The following is a 20921-nucleotide window of genomic DNA, read 5'->3' as shown; positions in this document are numbered from 1 at the left end:
TCTAAATAAGTCAACAATCGAAATAAATGACAAAATAAATCTTTAAAACATTAAATATAATAAAAAAAATTGCTGTCTATTATAATTTAATGGAATTCAATCTTCATTTATAAACATCGGAAGACGAATTCAACTTGTCTTTGGACTTTCAAAAAAAAGAAAATAAATTAGTTTGAACCCGTATATAATAAAATATGCATATAAAAAAAAGAAGAAATGGCAGCATTACAATTAACTTTAAAAAAAGTTGAAATTTAAAATTAAATAAAATTTGGCTGAAAAATTATAAATGTCTTAAAATTAGATTATCAAATCTCAACTATAATCATTAAAACCTTATGTTTCACATTTCTATCTTAAAAATTATAAATAGATACCAGAAATACCAAGTTTATAATATATATGAAACGACTTAACAAACTTTCCATTTATATATATATATGCCATATTTTACATCGTACAACTTGTCGTATAAATACAATATAACAAGTGCAAATTAATGAGTATATAAAATTACAGAATAATCGTTACTCTATACATATAAGTACAAAGTTCGATCTAAATAAATAAATAATTTTTTACTCTATCATACAAGAAAACTTAAGTTTCAATAAAAAAAAAGAAAACAAAAAACAATGATGATGGAATCATTTATCCTTGATGAAATTAATTAACTACGAATGATTTTTTCTCTAAACTTTTTCTCTCAAGAAAAAAGTGTAATAATCGAAAATTACAAATTTTCAAGCTATTTAATAAAGAAAACAGCTCTTGATATATCCTGCACTACTTTGTATTGTCAGAATATTACTAGATATTTAATGGCAGAGTGCTCTTATCTTTTCAAAGGCAAACGAATGCTTTTTTTCTTCTCATTTTAAATATTATTACATTCAATTTTCTTTAAATGTACAATAAATACTTACAAAAAAAATGATATCTTCCGGACAAAATTCACCTTTGTAAAGATAAATTTTCTGTAATTTACATATATTACTCGCAATTTCCTAAAGTTCATCATGTTGTTTCTGATGGTGCGGTTGGTAGTACATGAACTTGTTGAGCCTTACTTGCATTATAAACCTGTCCTGGACTAAATGGTTCGAGTCTCGGTCCCGATGTTACTTCACTTTTGCGTGATATGTCTGTAATTATCAAATAAATAACAATGGTTAATCCGAATTGTTTTAAAATTACATTTTATTTATTATTACATTTAATTAATAAATTGCAGGAAATATGGAAAAACACGTACCATTTTTAGACTCTGTGGCAGGAATATAACGAGATAATCTAACAACTGGAAGGGGTAAGTAACCACTTGTTAATGGCATTACATCTAAAGTAACGCTCTGTTTTTCAAGAGTCTCCAACGACACAATGCCGGCGGTTCTTCCACAAACAGCCCACATTGTTTGATCAGCCAAAACTTCGTACATGAGTTGAGGTGAAGGAGTTGGATTGGAAGTAGGTAACATGCGTGTCACTGTGAGATAAAGATGGCACATGCTGCCTGCACGACAGAAGTCACCTCCGCCGCCACTGGCTTCAATTTTAGACGTCACTGTAAACAATGTCTGAAGAATGTTTGTTAGAAGCAAAATTCTAAAATTATACGACAACAATAATAAAAAGAAACAGACTTCGCACTCGATAATTAATTTTCAAAAAGTAGCTATCAAACTAAAAAAAAGTAGTAAAAAAGTAGCTATCGAAAAATTAAACTTGAAGACCAAAAACAATCGATTTAGAAACTTGACAAAACTGATAAAAATTCCATTCTATATTTTATTTTCCTGACTTTTTCCTAATTTTCATCAAAAATATTTACTTCTTTCTTATCATGCTAAAAAATTAATTCCCGAAACGAATTTTATTATTCATGAAAGAATTTAAATATTTATAAAAATAATTTAAACAGAGAGAAACTATTTAATTCTTGCGAAGAATTTTTTTTATAAAAATCATTAAATAATTGATTTCTTTGGACTAATTTTATGCAAATTCAAACTTAAATAAATGAAAATAATTGAATTTTGGATCAATTTTATCAATTTTTACATTCTCATTGTTTTAAATAATTGAATTGTTTTGCGAAATTTTATGAAAATACTAGGTATTGAAAATAATTGAATTTCGAATATTTTTTGATAATAATTGAATTGTTTTAAAGAATTTGATTATAATTTTTGAGAATAGTTTTTTGATTTCTAGTATTAACGAATTTAAAGTAGTGGAAATTCTCAAAAAAAAACAGAAATGGTAGCTTTTAGTGTCTGAAATCTAAAAAAAAGTACCCAAATAGTAACATAACTTAACAAAATATTAAATAGTAGGTTTTAGTAGATGAGTGCGAAGCCTGAGAAATCTCTTTAAAAAAAATCACATTTATATCATGCGTTATTAACAAAAATATCTTCTCATGTGATGAGAATGTAAAAGGTAAATAAAAGTTATGTTAAAATAAAAAAATGTAAACATAGGGAAAAAAATTGTCTACTAACCATATAGTCCACAACGTCGAAATTACATTTATAGACATTGCTGTTTTCCTCTAATTTTTGCAAATCCTGGATATGTAATGGATCGTCAGTGCAAGTATCCTCATCGATCTCGTTGCTGTTTATCGGAATATACTTGACTCGGAAATCGGTTTTAATTGGTATTGCGGATTTTTCATTCTTTCCGAATTCAAGTTCCCACATGAATGATACGTTCATATCTTTGCCAATCATTAATTTCTGTCCGGCAACTGGATTTAAACTTTTAAAATTCACATCCACTGATGAGCTACTCGTTAATTGTGGTTCCGTCAATTGCAGTAATTGACTATTCAAGCCTGTCACGATAATTTGAAGATATTTCCTCTGCTTAGCGGTGTGTAATTTCATCACAGACATTAAAGGCGGCGCAAAAGTGAGAGCTATACTTTCCTCCGTACCCCAAGGACATTGTATGCTTAACTGAAAATTTGGCAATTAATATTAGAAAACAAATTCCTCGACCAGGGTTGCCACAAATATTTAATTTTATTTTTCCCTGACTTTTCCTAGATTTCCAGACAAAATTTTCACTTTTTCCCTGTCCATAAAGAATATTCTGATTCACTCTAAAAATTATTAGATACTCAAAAAAAAATATTCTATTACATTTACTTACGAATTTCTTAAATTGTAAAATTATTCGCAAACATCAATAACTAAATTTTTAAATAAATAATTATTATTTTTCCATAGGAATTAAAATTTTCCAAAACATTCAAATTCAAACATTTTTAAAATTAAACAACTTATAAGAATATTATTATAAAACATGAGTGATTGATATCTTCATGTTTTATAAAAATTTTAATTTCCATAAAATTTTTCAAAAAAAAAATTAAATTATTTACAAAAATTATAATAAAATTCGTTGCAAGAATTCAATTATTTTCATAAATAATAAAATTCTTCACATGGTTTCAATTATTTTTAATACAATTTTAAATAAATTTCTCGAAAAATAAAATTATCTTCAAAAATTTTTTGCAAGAATTAAATTAAATACATTTTACAAATAATGAAATTCTTCGCTGAAATCCAAAGTTTTCAAAATTTACATTTTTAATACAAGTTTTCAAAAGAATATAATTATTTTAATAAAATGTAATAAAATTCGTTGCATAAATTCAATTATTTTTACAAGTAATAAAATTTTTCACATGAATTCAATTATTTAAAAAAAATTGATAAAATTCGTTGTAAGAATTCCATTATTTTCATAAATTATAAAATTTTTCTGAGAATTTCAATTATATATAATACAATTTAAAGTAAATTCCTAGAAAAATGGAATTATTCTCTTAAATTTTTTGTAAGAATTTAATTACATTTCACGAATATAATGAAATTCTTCGTTGAAATTCAAATATTTTCACAATCTACTTTTTTAATAAAAGTTCTCCAAAGAATTTAATTATTTAAAAAAATGTAATAAAATTCGATGCAGGAATTCAATTATTTTCATAAATAATAAAATTCTTTACATTATTTCAATTATTTAAAAAAAAATTTGAAAAAATTCATTGCAAGAATTTAATTACTTTCATAAATTAATAAAATTCTTCACAGGATTTCAATTATTTTTAATACAATTTTAAGTAAATTCTTCGAAAAATGTCACTATTTTCAAAAATTTTGTTAAAATTCTTCGAAAGAATTCAATCATGTATTTTATCAATTTATGTATTTTTAAAAATTCATGCTATAATGCTTTTAATATTCAATTATTATCTAAAATTTTAACTAATATTAATTTTCAAATCAATTTTTATTGAAAAATTCTATAAGAATTTAATTATTTAAGTACAAAAATAAATAATTTATTGAATAAATGAATGTTTTTCGAAACTAAATTATCATAAAGAATTTTATCAACAAATTTGAATTTTTTCGAGAAATTTTTATTAATAAATTATTTTTTTAAACAGAAAACCTTTAACTAAAAATTTTGAAAATATTAAGAATTTTAACCGAAAGCCATTTTTAGCGTATTTAGTGCGGTGTCCTTTTGCTAAGAATTTTATTAAAATTTTTGAAAATAATTGAAATTTGCAGAAGAATTTTATTATTTTTAAAGATAATTGAATTTTGACGATAATTTTTTTTTAATTTTTGAACATAATTGAATTTCTGCGAAGAATTTTATTACTTTTGAAAATAATTGAATTTCTGCAATAATTTGTAACTTCCCCAAAATTAAATTTTTTCCAGTTACTTAAATAAAAATCCCTGACTTTTCCCTGACTTCACTGACCAATTTTACTTTCCCTGACTTTTCCCTGAATTCCCTGATTTCCCTGACCTGTGGCAACCCTGTCGACAAAAGGTACAAGGAACTAAAGTACCATTTTGGCAAGGAACGTAATATTTATAAATAATTAAATACCTTGTGCTCTATGGACGATGATTCCTTTTTCGGTGGAAGATCAACAAACACTTTCAATGGAATTTTCTCTATTTGAAATGGTTCACATTCTGGTAAATTAATATTATATTCCTTGTGTCCCGATGATTCGGCATCATCAATTCGCAATGTGAATCCACGCGATGTTCTCAATTTTAAAACATCATTTTTCGTTATTCGCAAACTACCACTAGAAATAATTAGTTCTATATTCTGCACAAGACCGGCTAATAAATCCCTCGTTGAATTTAATGAAACTGTTGGTTGTGTTTTTGCCACTTGAAACAATAATCTCGGACTCAACATCGTTGATAAATATTCTAATTTATTTTCAATGATCAATGATAATTGACCAACTTTATAAAAACCTGGTTGTTCAAATTTTCGTTTAACTATCAGTGTATTTAGTCCCGGCTTCATTATAAATTCATCACTGACAAGAGAATTATCAAAATCACATTTTACATTTGTGGACGGTTTTCGATGTTTTGTGCTGTCCGATCGTCTTATTGGTATTTTTACAATTTGTGGATTTGCCTTGGCAAGAAATAAACTTTTGTCCTGTTGTTCTTCGAAAAATGAATTCATTGTTATTGATAAACTCTCGTATATTGATTTCTTTACGTCTATTGTACACTTTAATAATCTGAAATTAAAATCAATGAATTAAATAAAATTTGAAGAAGAAATAAATAGAAATAATTTTTTAATAAATGGGTCAGTCCATTATATTTTACCTGAAGCCGTTGCGGCCAATTTTTTAAAAAATCTCATAATTTGTAAAAATGATGTTGAATATCCATAGAATTCATTTTTGAGAATTATTTTATAAAATTTTTTGAATTTAACTTAGAATTTTAATTTTTAAATTGAGTTGGACAGAAAAAAGGTTATATTGACAGTTATGAAAATTTAATAAAAAAGCATGGGAATAATTTAGATAATAGAAATTTCTTGAATGATATTTGTTAAAAATGAGCTAATTTACTTGTATAAATAGATTATTATGTAAACATACTCAAAATAATAGATAAAAATTGATTTTAAAATTTACCTATGAAATGTCAAAAGTCACTACATTTTAATTACATTTTTCTAAAAAGTTTATAAATATTAAAAAATGTATTACTATTTAATGTAAAGTATTTTCAATTTACTTTTATAATATGTGCTAACATTTTAATTTTATAATATAGAAATAGGAAAAATTTTACCTTTAATATTGAGTGTTTCATGATTTTCCGTGATTTTAATTACTTATTTCTTCTCAGGTGCAAGACTAAAAAATCCAATTTTTGTCTTAATATTTAAGTTTGAACTTCTTTTCCATTCTATTAAATTTTGGTGATGGAGAACGAGCTACTTTTCAGTTTAAATTTAGTTTAAAAAATCTACTGAAAAAACGAATTTGTTGGTTAAAATGCAAGTAGATTTTTGCATGACTATTGAGATAGTGTTATAAAATTACCTGCATTTTAACCAACAAACTCGCTTTTGGAAGCAGATTTTTTAAACATGAATAAAACTACAAAGTAGCTTGTTCTCCATCACCAAAATTTAATAGAATGGAAAAGAAGGTCAAACTTAAATATTAAGACAAAAATTGGATTTTTTAGTCTTGCACCTGAGAAGAAATAAGTGATTAAAATCACTGAAAATCATGAAACACTCAATATTAAAGGTAAAATTTTTCATATTTCTATATTATAACATTAAAAAGTTAGCACATATTATGAAAGTACATTGAAAATACTTTACATTAAATAGAAATAAATTTTTTTATATTTATAAACTTTTTAGAAAAATGTAATTTAAATGTAGTGACTTTTGACATTTCATAGTTAAGTTTTAAAATCAATTTTTATCTATTATTTTGAGTATGTTTACATAATAATCTATTTATACAAGTAAATTAGCTCATTTTTAACAAATATCATTCAAGAAATTTCTATTATCTAAATTATTTCCATGCTTTTTTATTAAATTTACATAACTGTCAATCTAACCTTTTTTCTGTCCAACTCAATTTAAAAATTAAAATTCTAAGTTAAATTCAAAAAATTTTATAAAATAATTCTCAAAAATGAATTCTATGGATATTAAACATCATTTTTACAAATTATGAGATTTTTTTAAAAATAGGCCGCAACGGCTTCAGGTGAAATATAATGGACTGACCCAAATAATAAATAATTTTTTAATTTAATTAAAAATTTGATTTTAGATATTTACAAATCTATTTGTGGTTCGATTGGTAATTTCGCTCCTTTTTTTCTATTATTAGGCACCTGGGGCTTCTGTATTTCTTCAACGGATACTGAAGCAAGATTACATTTCACTTCTCTTGGTAGTGAACTTTGTACAATAATTTCTATACTAACTATACAATCTTGAACCACTTTGTCCGTAACATTAACTTCCATACTGAGTATTGTGAAACAGTCCATTAATTCACTGAGCAATGGTTTTTGGGAAGACAATAATTTCATATAGCCCAATAATTCCTCGAAATATGTATTACGAACTGTAATATGTAAACTTTTATTACTGGCAATGGCGGCTGATATTTTTGTATAACGTTCAACGTCGTCCATTCGTTTATAACATTGCGCCAATTCTAATTGAGTTTGTGCCGCTAAATTTAACCATCCTTCGTCCGTATATGTTTGTAAGGCATCGGAGAGAAATGCAACGGCCTTTTGATTTTCACCTAATTCAGTATAAAAATTTGCAAGATCCTTGCCAATTAAACGTGCCGATCTTATACGTCCTATATGCTTATAAGTTCCCATTGCCAATTCAGCGTGCTCAAGATATTGTCGTTTAAATGCCTCCTTCGAGGACAATGCCTCTTTTAATTTATCAATTGGTGTTGGTTTTCCCATTGCTTGTGGTTCTGAATCGCCAATTCCGGCAATTAAATAAACAACCGTGTGTAATTGTTCACTCGATGGTTCACTGCCCGGCATGAGACCACACAATTTTCCCAAAGACTCCAACTAAAATTAAAATATTTTCTTAATTGTAAATAAATGTGACAAATGTCAAATTTTAAGAAATTAGGCCTCGGAACGACTTTAAGGAGCAAAAAAAAGTCGCTTTAGTCGATAAAAAATACAAAAAAATTGTTTGTTTAATTCAAACCTTATCTTTGGCAACTGCCCATAAACTTGCGGTATGTACAGAACAGAGATCAACTTGTTGATTATTCTCTGAATTTGACATCGACAATTGACAGGCGTGAAGAACTTCTAAAGCACAGAGAAAAGCCCAACATTCGACAGCACCTTCTGGTTTTTGAATTTCCAAAATTTGAAGTTCGCTGAGTGTATTGTAAATAAATGATAAACACCTCTGCGCAATCTATTGGGAAATTTACAATATTTTTTTTTAGATTTCGGTATTAATTATAATTTTTCATAACGCGGTGCAAAAAAGGGCACTTTTTTGCACCTTGTTATGAAAAATATCGTTCGTAACTAGTGCTAGCAGTTGCCAATTTTTGAATGAGCACTTTTTTTGGAACAAACTGTAGGCGAAGCTTCGCTTCGCTCATTCAAAAATTGACAACTGCTCGCACTCGTTACGAAATATACTATTTCGTAAAAGACTGTAAATTACCTCCCAAGGCATGTTGCGTAACAATAACATTGCCGCCTGTCTGCCGAACAAATAACTCCTTAGATCTAATAAAGAAGCTTTACATTCAGCCAACATCAGTCTCAATTGATGATCAACGGTGTTATTTAATTTTACACCTGACCAATTGTTTAACGGAGTTTGAAACGTACTGAGCCAAACCGCCGTGTCTGGAAATTAAAATAACTAATTAAAAACATTCGAAAAGAAAGGAATTCAGACTTCATATTCGATAATTAATTTTCAAAAGTATCAAAAAGTAGCTTTAATAGTGAGAATGAAGCAAAATAAATGTTTATAGTAAAAAAGTAGCTATCGAAAATTAATTTTAAAGAATAAAAAAATTGTTTTAGTCGATTCACAAACATTTTATTCAGTATTTCCCTGTTTTCTGGATTCCATAGAAAATATATTTTTTTATTCTAATCCTGCTGAGAATTCCAATTCTAAATTTTTATATAAAATTCTTCAAAAATAATTGCATTTAAAAGTAATTTTTAAAAGTAAACAAATAAAATTAGTTGAAATATAAAATTTAATTTGAATTGTTTACAGGAATTAAGAAAATAATAAATTAATAATTTTTTAAAGTGAAAATTTAAATGTTATTACAGTTTTATAACTAAAATTTTCAACGCTTTCAATTTCATTAATTCTAAAAAATCAAACTATAATGCTTTTAATATTCAATTATTAATTTAAAATTTCAACTAAAATTCGTTTTTAAATCAATTCTTATTAGAAAGATCCACTGAAATTCAAATATTTAAATACAAAAATAAATAATATATTGAATAATTGAATGTTTCTCAAAAATTTAATTCTTATACAGAAATATTTTTAATAGTTCAATTCCTGTGAAGATTTTATTACTTATTAAAAAAGTTGAGTTTTTGTGAGGAATTTCATCAAAATTCTTTTATGGAATTCTAGATATTGAAAATCATTGATTTTCGAAAAAATTTTTGCAAATGAAATCGTTTCAAAGAATTTTATTACAACTTTTAGAATTTTTTTTTATTTCAACTGTTAGCGAATTTAAACTGTGATGCAAATTTCCCCGAAAATAAAGAAAAAAGTAGCTTTTAGTGTCATAAATCTAAAAAAGTATCCAAATAGTAGCAAATTGTAAAAAAAGTAGTAAATATTAGGTTTTAGTAGATGACTGCAAAGCCTGGGAATTATAGTAGAAAAAAAGGAATAATAGTATATATAAGTAAAATATTTATTTCTAAATATAAAATTTATAGGAATTATAACCGAATTCATTAGAATAAAATAAGTAAAAAATTTAAAAAAAACTAGTTCTTTGGAAATAAAAAGAAAAAGCTCACCTCCGACATTTGAGTTGAGTACAAACTGTGTGAAAAGTGCGTCTAATTCATCATATTGTATCAAAGCCTCGTCATATAAACCTAAGACTTCTAATACAAATGCAAGTTCTTCCTGCAAAAATAAAAATTTCAATATTTAAATATACATTTTACTAAAAAATTCTTTATTCTCAATTTAGAAAAAAAGTCTCACTTGTAGAAGAAAATAATGGCAAAAATTCCAACCGAGTTGATTTCGTTTCTCGCGATGCTCCTTTATAATTTCTCTAAATCGTAAAAGTGCTTTGTCATATGCTGTTAGTGTTAAATGCCTTATTCGTACAATTAGACCTCTCCATGATTCAGCCGATCGAGATTCAGACTTAATTGGATTTATAACCGATATGCACCTGCAAAAGGAAAAAAAAATTAATAACGTACTAAAAAATAGTAGCTAATCTAAGCTTACTATTCTAAAATTGTATTTTACTATTTTAAGATTGTAGTTTACTATTTTGGAATTATAACTGTAAGAAAAGAGACCACTGTACAGGGTTGCCACAGTTCAGGGAAAAGTCAGGGATTTTTATTAAAAGTACTGGAAAAAATTATATTTTCAGAATTCATAAGAAAATTCTGAATTTTTCGTGTCTTTTTTGTTTGACTCATAAACTAGAAAATTATACCACGAATTCTAATACAAAACCTTCAAAATTTTTTTCTATTTCTGACCAGAATGAATTTTTCAATATTATTTAATTATTTCAAAAGTTTTAATGCAATTATTTTCAAAAATAACAAAATTCTACACAAAAATTCAATTATTTTTAGGTATTTAAAAAAAAATTTTTGCAAAATTTAATTATTTTTATAAATAACAATATTATTCATCACAAGAATTCCATTATTTACAAATTTAATAAAATTTTTCGAAAAAATTTAATTACTTTTACAAATTTTAATGAATATCTCGTCAAGAGTTTAATTATCTTTATAAATAGCAAAATTTTTCGACAAAAATTCAATTATTTTTAAAAATTTAAATAAAATTATTTGCAAAATTCCAATTATTTTTAAAAATTTAAATAAAATTATTTGCAAAATTCCAATTATTTTTAAAAGTTTTTCGTAATTCAATGATTTTTAATATTTACTATTTTCATAAAATTTATCAAAAAATTTAATTATTGAAAAAAATTTTTGATACAATTCTACGAAAACTTTAAATTATTTTCATAAACAATAAAATTTCATTTAGGAATTCAATTATTTTCACGTCAGAATTTTAAATATTTTTAATACAATTTTAAATAAATTCCTCGAAAAATGCAATTATTCTTAAAAATTTTATTTAAATTTGTCGAAAGAATTCAAATTTAAGAAACATTCCATTTTTTAATAAAATAATATTTCCAATGATTCAGTTATTTTCGTAAATAACTTTCAATTCGTCGCAGAAAATCAATTTTCAAATTTTTTTTTAGTAATTCTGAAAAAGAATTCAATTAACTTGATAAACAACAAAATTCTCCCCATAAAATCAATTATTTTAAGAAATTTTAATAAAATTCCTTTTCAAAATTCAATTATTTTGATAAATATCAAATTTCATCACAAGAATTCAATTCTTTTGAAAAATAATAAAATACTTCGAAGAAATTAAATTATTATCAAAATTTTTTTAAAATTCTTATCAAGAATTAAATTATTGTCAAAAATGTTAATAAACTTCTTGTCAAAATTTCAATTATTTAAACAACATTATAAAATTCTTCGCATGAATTCAATTATTTTAATCAATTATTATTTAAATTCTTCTCAGGAATTCAAGTATTTATAAAAATTTTAATAAAATTCTTCAAAAAGTTTTCAATTATTTTCAAAAACTATTATAAAATTCTTTAATATAATAAATTTCAGTAAAATTCTAATTAAATTCCTTAAAAGAAATTAATTATTTTCAAAAGTTGCTAATAACATAAAAAAAATTAAATTTTAATAAATATTAAATTATTGAATAAATTATTTATTTTTGTATTTAAATAATTGAATTCTCGTAGAATTTAAAAATTCTTGAAAATAATAATTGAATTTAAATGATGAAAATAATTTCGAAGAAGTTAGAGTAACTTAGTTCTTATATAAAATAATAATTTTATTCCTGGGTTATCGTTAATTATTATATAAACATGAAGAAATCGATTGACTTCTTCTTGTTTATAATAATATTCTTATAAGTTATTAAATTTTAAAAGATTTAAATTTGAAATTTTTGATAATCTTAATTTGAATGAAAAAATAATGATTAAATAATTATGATAAATAAAACAATTGTTTTCGAAGAATTTTACAATTTAAAAATCTCGCAAATAAATGTATTAGAACATTTTTCTCGATATCTAATAATTTTTATAGTGAATAAGAATATTCTTTAGTGTCAGGGGAAAAAGTCAAAATTCTGTCTGGAAATCAGGGAAAAACAAAGTTAAATTTTTGTGGCAACCCTATGTAAAAAAAGAATAAGTTAATGTAAAAAATAAATATACCTGTCCCCGTGTTTAGAACCAAAATCATTTCGAATTTTATCTAAAACTGTCGTTCTTGGAAGTAATTTATTACTCTTTTTGATATCATAAGTTTCTACGAGTACTATCATCCAGTCCTGGATATTATTATGCCCTAGATTTTTTAACCATTTATCTATATCATCTTTCACTGAAGATTTGTAAATATCAACGTCCTGTAAATAAAAACAAATTTTTATATTTTACTTCAATCAAATAAAAACGAAATTAGCACTAAAAAACAAAACAAAAAGAAAAACTTACGGAACACTCTGTCCAGTATATATGAAAAATTGGCTGTTTAACGAGATGCCAATTTTTATCCTCTGGCAAAATATCCACCGAAAATGGAATAAATCTAGGATTGAGTTTAACTTTTTTAATTGGCAATTGACTGACAGATCTACGCCATTCAACATTTTCATCCGACACTGATTTAGCGAGATTATTCACCAAACTTGCAAATAATGCCTCATCTCCAGCACCTAATTCAATAAAAAAACTATATTAATAAGTAATACAAATTAATTTACCAAATTTTTCAAATATTTGTAGGTTAGGTTTGTTTTCCGAATTTCTAGAAGTATTAGAAAAAAACTAAGTAATAGGCTAAGAAAAAAATTAATACTTTGCTAAATAAACAAATAGTATAAAAAAACATAAAACAACATGCAGTTTTTAAAATAAAAAAAGTTATAAGAAAATAATACATGTTTTTAAAATGTATAACAAGCATTTTATGTATGCAAAGCATGGATCATGATAAAGGTCAAGATATATCAATTGCACTATTGATTAGATTTAAAAAAAGAAGAAATGTGTTGATTGACAGCTTCTTTTGGGGGGCGTTCATAACAATGACAATTCTAAAAAGTCAAATTCAAGTCAACTTACATGTAATAATTGATTTGTTTTCCATGGAAATATTTGACAGAACTTTATCGTTAATCGGTGGTTTGCCATTGCAATTCATTTCCAATTTCTGTCAAATCTCTCTAAAGCTTGTTGCTTTTTGTTACTTTTGATCATTACAAATAAAATCTACGTGTAATTAGCCATGAAATGTAGAAAACAAACTAGAGATTTGACATTTTTCTAATAAAACCGATGTGTGAGAGTGAGAGATTAGATTATTATAATTCTGTCCTTTTTTCTACTGATTGCGCATGAATCAGAAATCAAAAGTTTTACCGGAAGTATCCACTTTCGAATTGTCCATGATTTTAACCTATCAAAAGAGCTGTTTAAAGGGGAAGTCACATTCGCCATCTGGTGGTGATTTATGGAAAGTTGCCGAAGAAATCTAAAAAAATGTTTTATTTATAAATTTGGCATTTTATTTAAATAATTTTTCTTATCGAAATAAATTTTAAGAGAATTTTAAAGAAAATTTACCGGCTTTAAAAAGTGAGGTGGTAAGATTTTCGATATAAGTGAAAAGACACCGCCCGATTTTTGCTGATAAACTGGGTTACACATCTAAATAATTTTTACTTTATGATAGTATCATAGAGCAATGAAAGGTTGTGTTGCATTTTCTAATTTAAATTAAAACGATTAAAACGAACTTTCCTGGTATTCTGCAAATTATTACGTTCAACAAATATAAGGTGTGTATCATTACGGTTATGTATATTTTCTAAGATTGTAAAATTTATTTTGAATGATAAATTTTCAATAAATATTCTAACTGTTTACTCACCACGTAAAAACGTTTTGCCAATCTCAGGGAGTGTAATGGGAAGCTTTATCTAATTATCTGCTTCTTTTTCTCTTTTATAATTATATTTTTGTCTATTTATCCATTTTGTTGTATTCTACTTTAAGGCAATGATTTTCACAAACATTTGTTTATTTCCGCAAAGTTAGCCATTGATTTTTCCTGCTTTATTGTCCTTGTATATTTTGTATAGTTGGAATGTAATTTATTTTCGTACAGCTTATAAACAAATCTTAATTTGATTCAAGGTTAATTTTTATTTTACTGTTTTTGAGCATTTTTTTTAAATTAAACATCTCGAGAGTGTTATTCGCTAAAGGGGAACTTTCTTTTATTATACATTGCCAATTGTTTATTATTAATTAATTAATTACCTGTAGCTATAAATTATGATTCATTCTTATAGGGAAATAAAACAATTAGATGTTTCGTCTCTCGAATATTCAGTGTTTTCCGTATTTTCCTTTATCAGATTTTAATTACCTGAGTATTTAAATAATTTAATAAATGATGCAATTTTGATTTTTTTCTTTACAATTTGATTTTTCGTTTACGTTTCAAATAATGTAAAGTACTACTTTGTTTGATGTTTTTAAAGAAATTTTTAAAAGAAGTGTAAATTTGTTTGCCAAATGGGTATTTAATGTTTGATTATAATTATGTTTACAGGTAAACTATTACTGATTAAAAATGGCCGATTCCAGTGATTTGGATCGGCAAATCGAGCAATTGAAAAAATGCGAAATCATAAAGGAAGCAGAAGTAAAGGCTCTTTGTGCAAAAGCCCGTGAGATTCTCATAGAAGAGAGTAATGTGCAAAGAGTTGACTCTCCAGTTACTGTAAGGAAAAATATTTTAAATATTAAATTTAACTATTATTTTACTTACATTTTTTTGCTTTATTATTTATTATTTATTTTTTTCCAGGTTTGCGGTGACATTCATGGTCAGTTTTATGATCTGAAGGAATTATTTAAAGTAGGAGGCGATGTACCAGAAACGAATTATCTATTTATGGGCGATTTTGTTGATCGAGGCTTTTACAGTGTCGAAACTTTCTTACTTCTTCTTGCTCTCAAAGTAATTTTGCTCTACGTTTCTCTTAAAATTTATATTTAATTCACGATGAAAATTTAAATCAATATTTTTTTGATTTTTTGTTTTTTTTGTAGTTCTTTTTGTAGTCGGATCTAAATTAGTATTCATAGTCAGTAGACAGTTTTTCTAATCAAGCCAGTAAATTATTTTTGAAAACCGATGTTATATTTATAATTTTATTACCTAGTGAAATTTAGTGAAGAGATTTTTAATCGAAAAAAAAAATGTTTCAGGTTCGTTATCCAGACAGAATCACGTTAATTCGAGGAAATCACGAATCAAGACAAATTACTCAAGTGTATGGCTTTTATGACGAATGTTTACGAAAATATGGCAGCAATACAGTGTGGCGTTATTGCACAGAGATTTTCGATTATTTATCATTGTCCGCTATCATTGATGGGCGAATATTTTGTGTTCATGGTGGTCTTTCTCCTAGTATACAGACACTTGATCAAATTCGTACAATTGACAGGAAACAGGAGGTAAAGTTAAAGAATTTCGTATACCAAGAATTTATTTCAAAAAAGAAATATTATTAGAAAACAATAAATAAAATTATTGTTAAAATAAAGAATTTTTGTTCTAAATGTACATTAATTTTCAGGTACCTCATGATGGACCAATGTGTGATCTTTTATGGTCAGATCCTGAAGATACTCAAGGTTGGGGTGTATCACCTCGAGGAGCTGGATATTTATTTGGCAGCGATGTTGTAGCACAATTTAATTCTGCCAATGACATTGACATGATTTGTCGAGCTCATCAGCTGGTAATGGAAGGATACAAATGGCATTTTAATGAGACTGTTTTAACCGTTTGGTCTGCGCCTAATTATTGTTATAGGTAAATATATTAGTATTTCTTTTCTATCAATTTCTATTAATTATCAATTACTCAACAATAGACAAAAATTATTTGCTAATTCGGTCATTTAGCTTCAAGTCTAAAAATTAAACTAATTCATGAAAAATTGAATTTTTTAGAGTTGAAATTGTTTTTAAAATTTTATGTAATTTAATAATTATAATTTACTTAAAATCGAAATCATTTAATTCTTGTTTGACTAAATTTTATTATTTTTAATCCAGATGTGGAAACGTGGCTGCGATTTTAGAATTAAACGAACTTCTTCAAAGGGACTTCACGATATTTGAAGCTGCTCCCCAAGAAAGCAGAGGAATTCCAAGCAAAAAGCCACAAACTGACTACTTTTTGTGAATGCATTGATTATTATTTTATAGCCAAATTTTTCATGGCTTAATGGACAATGAAGTTTTAAGATTTTCAGTACTTCTCTATAAAGCATTTATCCAATTTTGAATGTTTCTCATTTTGGATGTAAAATAAACACCGAGAAAAGAAAAAAAAATTTTTTTTTGTGTACATAGTCGAATCTAAATACTTATAATATTCGATGCAATTAATAATTAATAAACATGATAAATTTCAATTATTAAATTTTAATATTAAAATTAATTGAAACGAATAAAAAGTTATGAAAATAAAGGAATTTGCTTTTAAACTTTTCTATATATTGTTTTAAAATTAACCTTTTTTTTAACGATGACTTAGAGATTTGTACTGAGAATCATAAGACACAAATTTATTTCATTGAATTGTTATTATAATCGGAGTTTGAAGTTAAGTGTGTCTTTTGTGACTCATTGTGTATCTTCAAAAAAACAAATTTTTTTTTTTGTACTATATACAAGAGAATGTCTGAGTTTATAGTATTTAATTGACTTAAAATATATAACGCGTCATAGTAAATCTTTTTTTCTCTTTTTTAAAAGTACATATCTGTAGTTCGACATTGAAATTAATACTTTTTTTTTGCTCGCTTAGTCTTTGACTGAATTTTTATCGAATAAAATTAATGACAGAATATTTCAGGCATTCTTATATTTCTTTAATTATTTTCTTACATTCCTTTTTTTGAAAGAAAATTTTTTTTACTAAATTTGTTGATGATTAATTTCAAGATATTTGAAGATACGTTTTAGGGACTGAGGACTTGAGGGCAGACAAAAAAATTGGAATTCCGGGGAATTTGTTTAGAATTCGGAACAAGTGTCTGGCGTTGCTGGTGATTCGAGTGAGACTTCTTCGTAATCTCGTTCAAGTGCCGCTAGATCTTCTCTAGCCTCGGAGAATTCTCCTTCTTCCATTCCTTCGCCAACGTACCAGTGAACAAAAGCTCTTTTATTATACATCAGATCAAATTTGTGATTTAATTTCGACCAGGCTTCTTCAATGGCTGTTGTGTTTGACAGCATGGACACTGCTCGTTGAACCTGAAATCATTTAAAATTATTTTTTTTATTCTCTTATACTTCTTTGGAAATATTTTCTGAACAATAATTCTTACTTTTGCCAAATCACCGCCAGGAACGACAGTTGGTGGTTGATAATTAATTCCAACTTTGAATCCAGTTGGACACCAATCGACAAATCGAATGGAACTTTTTCCCTTCATCGCTGCGATGGCGGCGTTAACATCCTTTGGGACAACATCGCCTCTATAGAGAAGACAGCAGGCCATGTATTTTCCCTCACGTGGATTGCATTTCACCATTTGATTCGAGGGCTCAAAGCATTCGGCTGTTATTTCGCCGACTGACATTCCTTCGTGAAAAGCTTTATCTGAAGAGACAACCGGCGCATAAGTGGCTAGAGGAAAATGTATTCTTGGATATGGCACGAGATTTGTTTGAAATTCCGTCAAATCGACATTTAAAGCGCCATCGAATCTCAACGAGGCTGTTATTGACGATACAACTTGACTAATCAATCGATTTAAATTCGCGTAACTTGGTCTTTCAATTCCCAATTTTTTTCGACAAATCTCATAAATTGCCTCGTTGTCGACCATGAAGGCACAATCGGAATGACTAATTGTCGAATGAGTCGTTAGTGTTGCATTATATGGCTCCACCACTGCTGTCGACACCTGTAAGTATTTAATTTAAGTATTTCAATATAATTTTTATTTATCTTTCATATTAATTCTTCATACTAATTCAAATTCTTTCTCTCTTATTTCAGATTAGTTTAATACAAAAATCAATTTTTTCACCTGTGGCGCTGGATAAATGGCAAATTGGAGTTTGCTCTTTTTTCCATAATCTTCAGAGAGTCTTTGCATCAAGAGTGACGTGAATCCAGAACCAGTTCCACCGCCAAACGAATGAAAGACAAAAAAACCTTGGAGACCTGTACATAAATCAGTTAATCGTCGAATTCGATCCATTACTGATTCAATAACTTCACGACCAATGGAATAGTGTCCTCTCGCATAATTATTCGCAGCATCTTCTTTACCGGTTATTAATTGCTCTGGATGATAAAGTTGTTTGTAGAGTCCAACTCGAACTTCGTCTGTTGAAAGAGAATTTCGAATTTCTTTATGGAGAATTCATTTTTATTTACTCAAGTTTCATTCGAATATTAAATAATTAATCAATTTAATTAATAAAATTAGTAATCGTAATTAATTAATATTCCAGTGACAATACTGACAATTATGAGTTGAATTAAAAATGAGAATTATGTTATCAACTTACCAACGACTGTCGGCTCCAAATCGACCATAATTGCTCGAGGGACCATTTTTCCACTGCTCGTTTCATTGAAAAATGTATTAAAACAATCGCTGGAGAAGGAGACTTTTTTATCAGAAGGCATTGTTCCATCAGGTTGAATTCCATGTTCTAAACAATATAATTCCCAACAGGAATTTCCCATTTGCACTCCGGCTTGGCCGACATGCATTGATATACACTCGCGCTGTAAATAATTAATTTCACTTTACTCAAAAAAAAAAATTCACTATTTTTTTTTACACTTTAATAAAACAGAAATTTGAATTTCAAAAATTTAATATATTTTCCAAAATAATATTTCAGTAAACACTTTCTGATTTATATTCATTTTGAATTTATTTTGACAATTTTCGTTTTTCCTTTAATTATTTTGTAAATTTTCGAGATTTTTTAAATTAAAGTTTAAATATTATAAATATAATAATAATAAATATTGTAAATATCGTACCATTTTGAAAGGAGATGCCAAAAATATATTCACAAAATTAAACTAAGAATTTTGATTGTATTTCACATGAGAAATTGTAAAAAAAGATATTTTATAAAATTAACTTGAAAATTTTGAAAACTATAAAAGTTTCATGTTGGCAAAAAACTAATTTTATTAACTCACGTTACCGTGGTAACGAAAGTAAAAAAAATCGAAAGTGACAAAAAAATGAATTCATTTGTTACATCGTGATAAATAGGAAATGAAAAAACGGCTCTAAATTTATTAATTAATCTCTTAAAAAAAGTTTCTACTGCTCGTATTTTTTTACTTATCATATTGGAATTAATTTTTTATAAAAAATTATATTATTTATTTTTTATACAAATTATATTTTACACAATTAGATTTTTTTTTACTGTTTCTTAATTGTTATTCTATTTTTAAATAATTTTTTAATAATAATTATTAATTTAATTAATTAATAATTAAAATGTTTTCATATTTATATATTTTTAATTGGTCTAAACTGAATTTCTTTGGGAATAAATAAGAATAAATTACATATAACAATAAGTAATAAAATAAAAAATAAATACAAAAAATATAATAATTTTCAAATTTTATTTTATAATAAAAAATAATTACATCTACTCGATAAATAATAATATAATTAATAAACAATAATAGTTTAATATTTTATTTATTATTTTTATTTATTTAATTTATTTTATACAATTTAATTCTTTTACTTCTTTTTCAATAATACCAATATTAATTATTTTTAGTCTATCATAATATTTATAACAATAAAAATATTAAATAATAATTTATTTTATGTAATTTAATTTATTTATGAATTTTTAATTTAAACATTTTTTAAAAATAATTAATAACGTGTAAAAATATTTTTTCTAATTTATATAACGAATAGTTAAATTATTATAGTATTTATATATTATGTAAAACATATTTAAACAATTATTCTTTAATAATTTATGACAAATAGTAATGTTTATTACTAATTTTCTTTCATTTACGTTTGAAATTTAGCGCGCTTTCTGACGAGTATGCATTCGACCAATAGGAGAAGGTTGTGTTACTACACTGTAGTACGCAGCCAGAACGCGCAGCGGCAGCAGCATTCGTTGTTCGGCCGCCATGGAAGGGAGATCGTAAGGTGGGAGCGTTGCGTATTGTATTCTCGTGAAGAAAGAACGCCGAACGGTTAGTTAATTCTTGATCTTTTCATCATTATTTAACGTTTCTGAGTGTAAATTTATAAAAATACAACTCGATTACGTAGATATAGTTGGATTTTTCGGCAGATGCTTAACCTCGAAAAGAGCTATGCCTGTATATATGGCAGATAGATTTTTCAATTTTGAGACTAAATTCATTGTTTAAGGGGCAGATTTTTGTTACTTTTGTTTAAAAAATGCATTTTTGAGTAATATTTAACAGAAATTTTAATGGATTACTAAATTTTTGATAGATTTTAATGTACGCGTCGTCGCTTCCAAAGTGGCGACGCCATCTTGTTTTCAACAATCGGCTTGTTGGAAATTGAGCTATTTCGTAGTTAAATTCTTTCTTTTAACGCACATC

General features: G+C 25.9%; 3 protein-coding genes across 4 annotated transcripts; 1 reads left to right on the top strand and 2 right to left on the bottom strand.

Annotated features, from left to right (window-relative positions):
- Positions 1-246: 246 nt before the first annotated feature.
- Positions 247-14423, bottom strand: LOC122508500 (trafficking protein particle complex subunit 10). 2 transcript variants are annotated; one of them, XM_043621902.1, is made up of 13 exons: positions 14163-14423; positions 13355-13763; positions 12725-12945; positions 12443-12636; positions 10111-10306; positions 9918-10029; positions 8566-8753; positions 8089-8307; positions 7177-7943; positions 4927-5590; positions 2505-2963; positions 1256-1577; positions 247-1145 (listed from the first exon to the last, which is right to left on the bottom strand). In XM_043621902.1, exons 2-13 carry the CDS (start codon positions 13431-13433, stop codon positions 1018-1020), a joined length of 3549 nt encoding a protein of 1182 aa, XP_043477837.1. In that variant the 5' UTR covers positions 13434-13763; positions 14163-14423; the 3' UTR covers positions 247-1017. The 2 variants fall into 2 exon arrangements, with proteins under 2 accessions (XP_043477837.1, XP_043477838.1); XM_043621903.1 differs by lacking the exon at positions 14163-14423 and adding an exon at positions 13856-13995.
- Positions 13924-17168, top strand: LOC122508503 (serine/threonine-protein phosphatase 4 catalytic subunit). Its single transcript, XM_043621905.1, has 6 exons — positions 13924-14070; positions 14850-15020; positions 15108-15260; positions 15512-15763; positions 15886-16124; positions 16370-17168. Exons 2-6 carry the CDS (start codon positions 14871-14873, stop codon positions 16497-16499), a joined length of 924 nt encoding a protein of 307 aa, XP_043477840.1. The 5' UTR covers positions 13924-14070; positions 14850-14870; the 3' UTR covers positions 16500-17168.
- LOC122508501 (tubulin alpha chain-like) lies at positions 16951-19458 on the bottom strand. The gene is made up of 5 exons (XM_043621904.1): positions 19332-19458; positions 18845-19067; positions 18358-18659; positions 17650-18231; positions 16951-17575 (listed from the first exon to the last, which is right to left on the bottom strand). Exons 1-5 carry the CDS (start codon positions 19332-19334, stop codon positions 17336-17338), a joined length of 1350 nt encoding a protein of 449 aa, XP_043477839.1. The 5' UTR covers positions 19335-19458; the 3' UTR covers positions 16951-17335.
- Positions 19459-20921: the final 1463 nt, after the last annotated feature.

Source organism: Leptopilina heterotoma, unplaced genomic scaffold (assembly GCF_015476425.1).
Source record: "Leptopilina heterotoma isolate Lh14 unplaced genomic scaffold, ASM1547642v1 Lhet_54, whole genome shotgun sequence".
NCBI lineage: Eukaryota > Metazoa > Arthropoda > Insecta > Hymenoptera > Figitidae > Leptopilina > Leptopilina heterotoma.
Note: the sequence above shows the minus strand (reverse complement) of the source record. Positions and strands in the feature narration are given on the sequence as shown.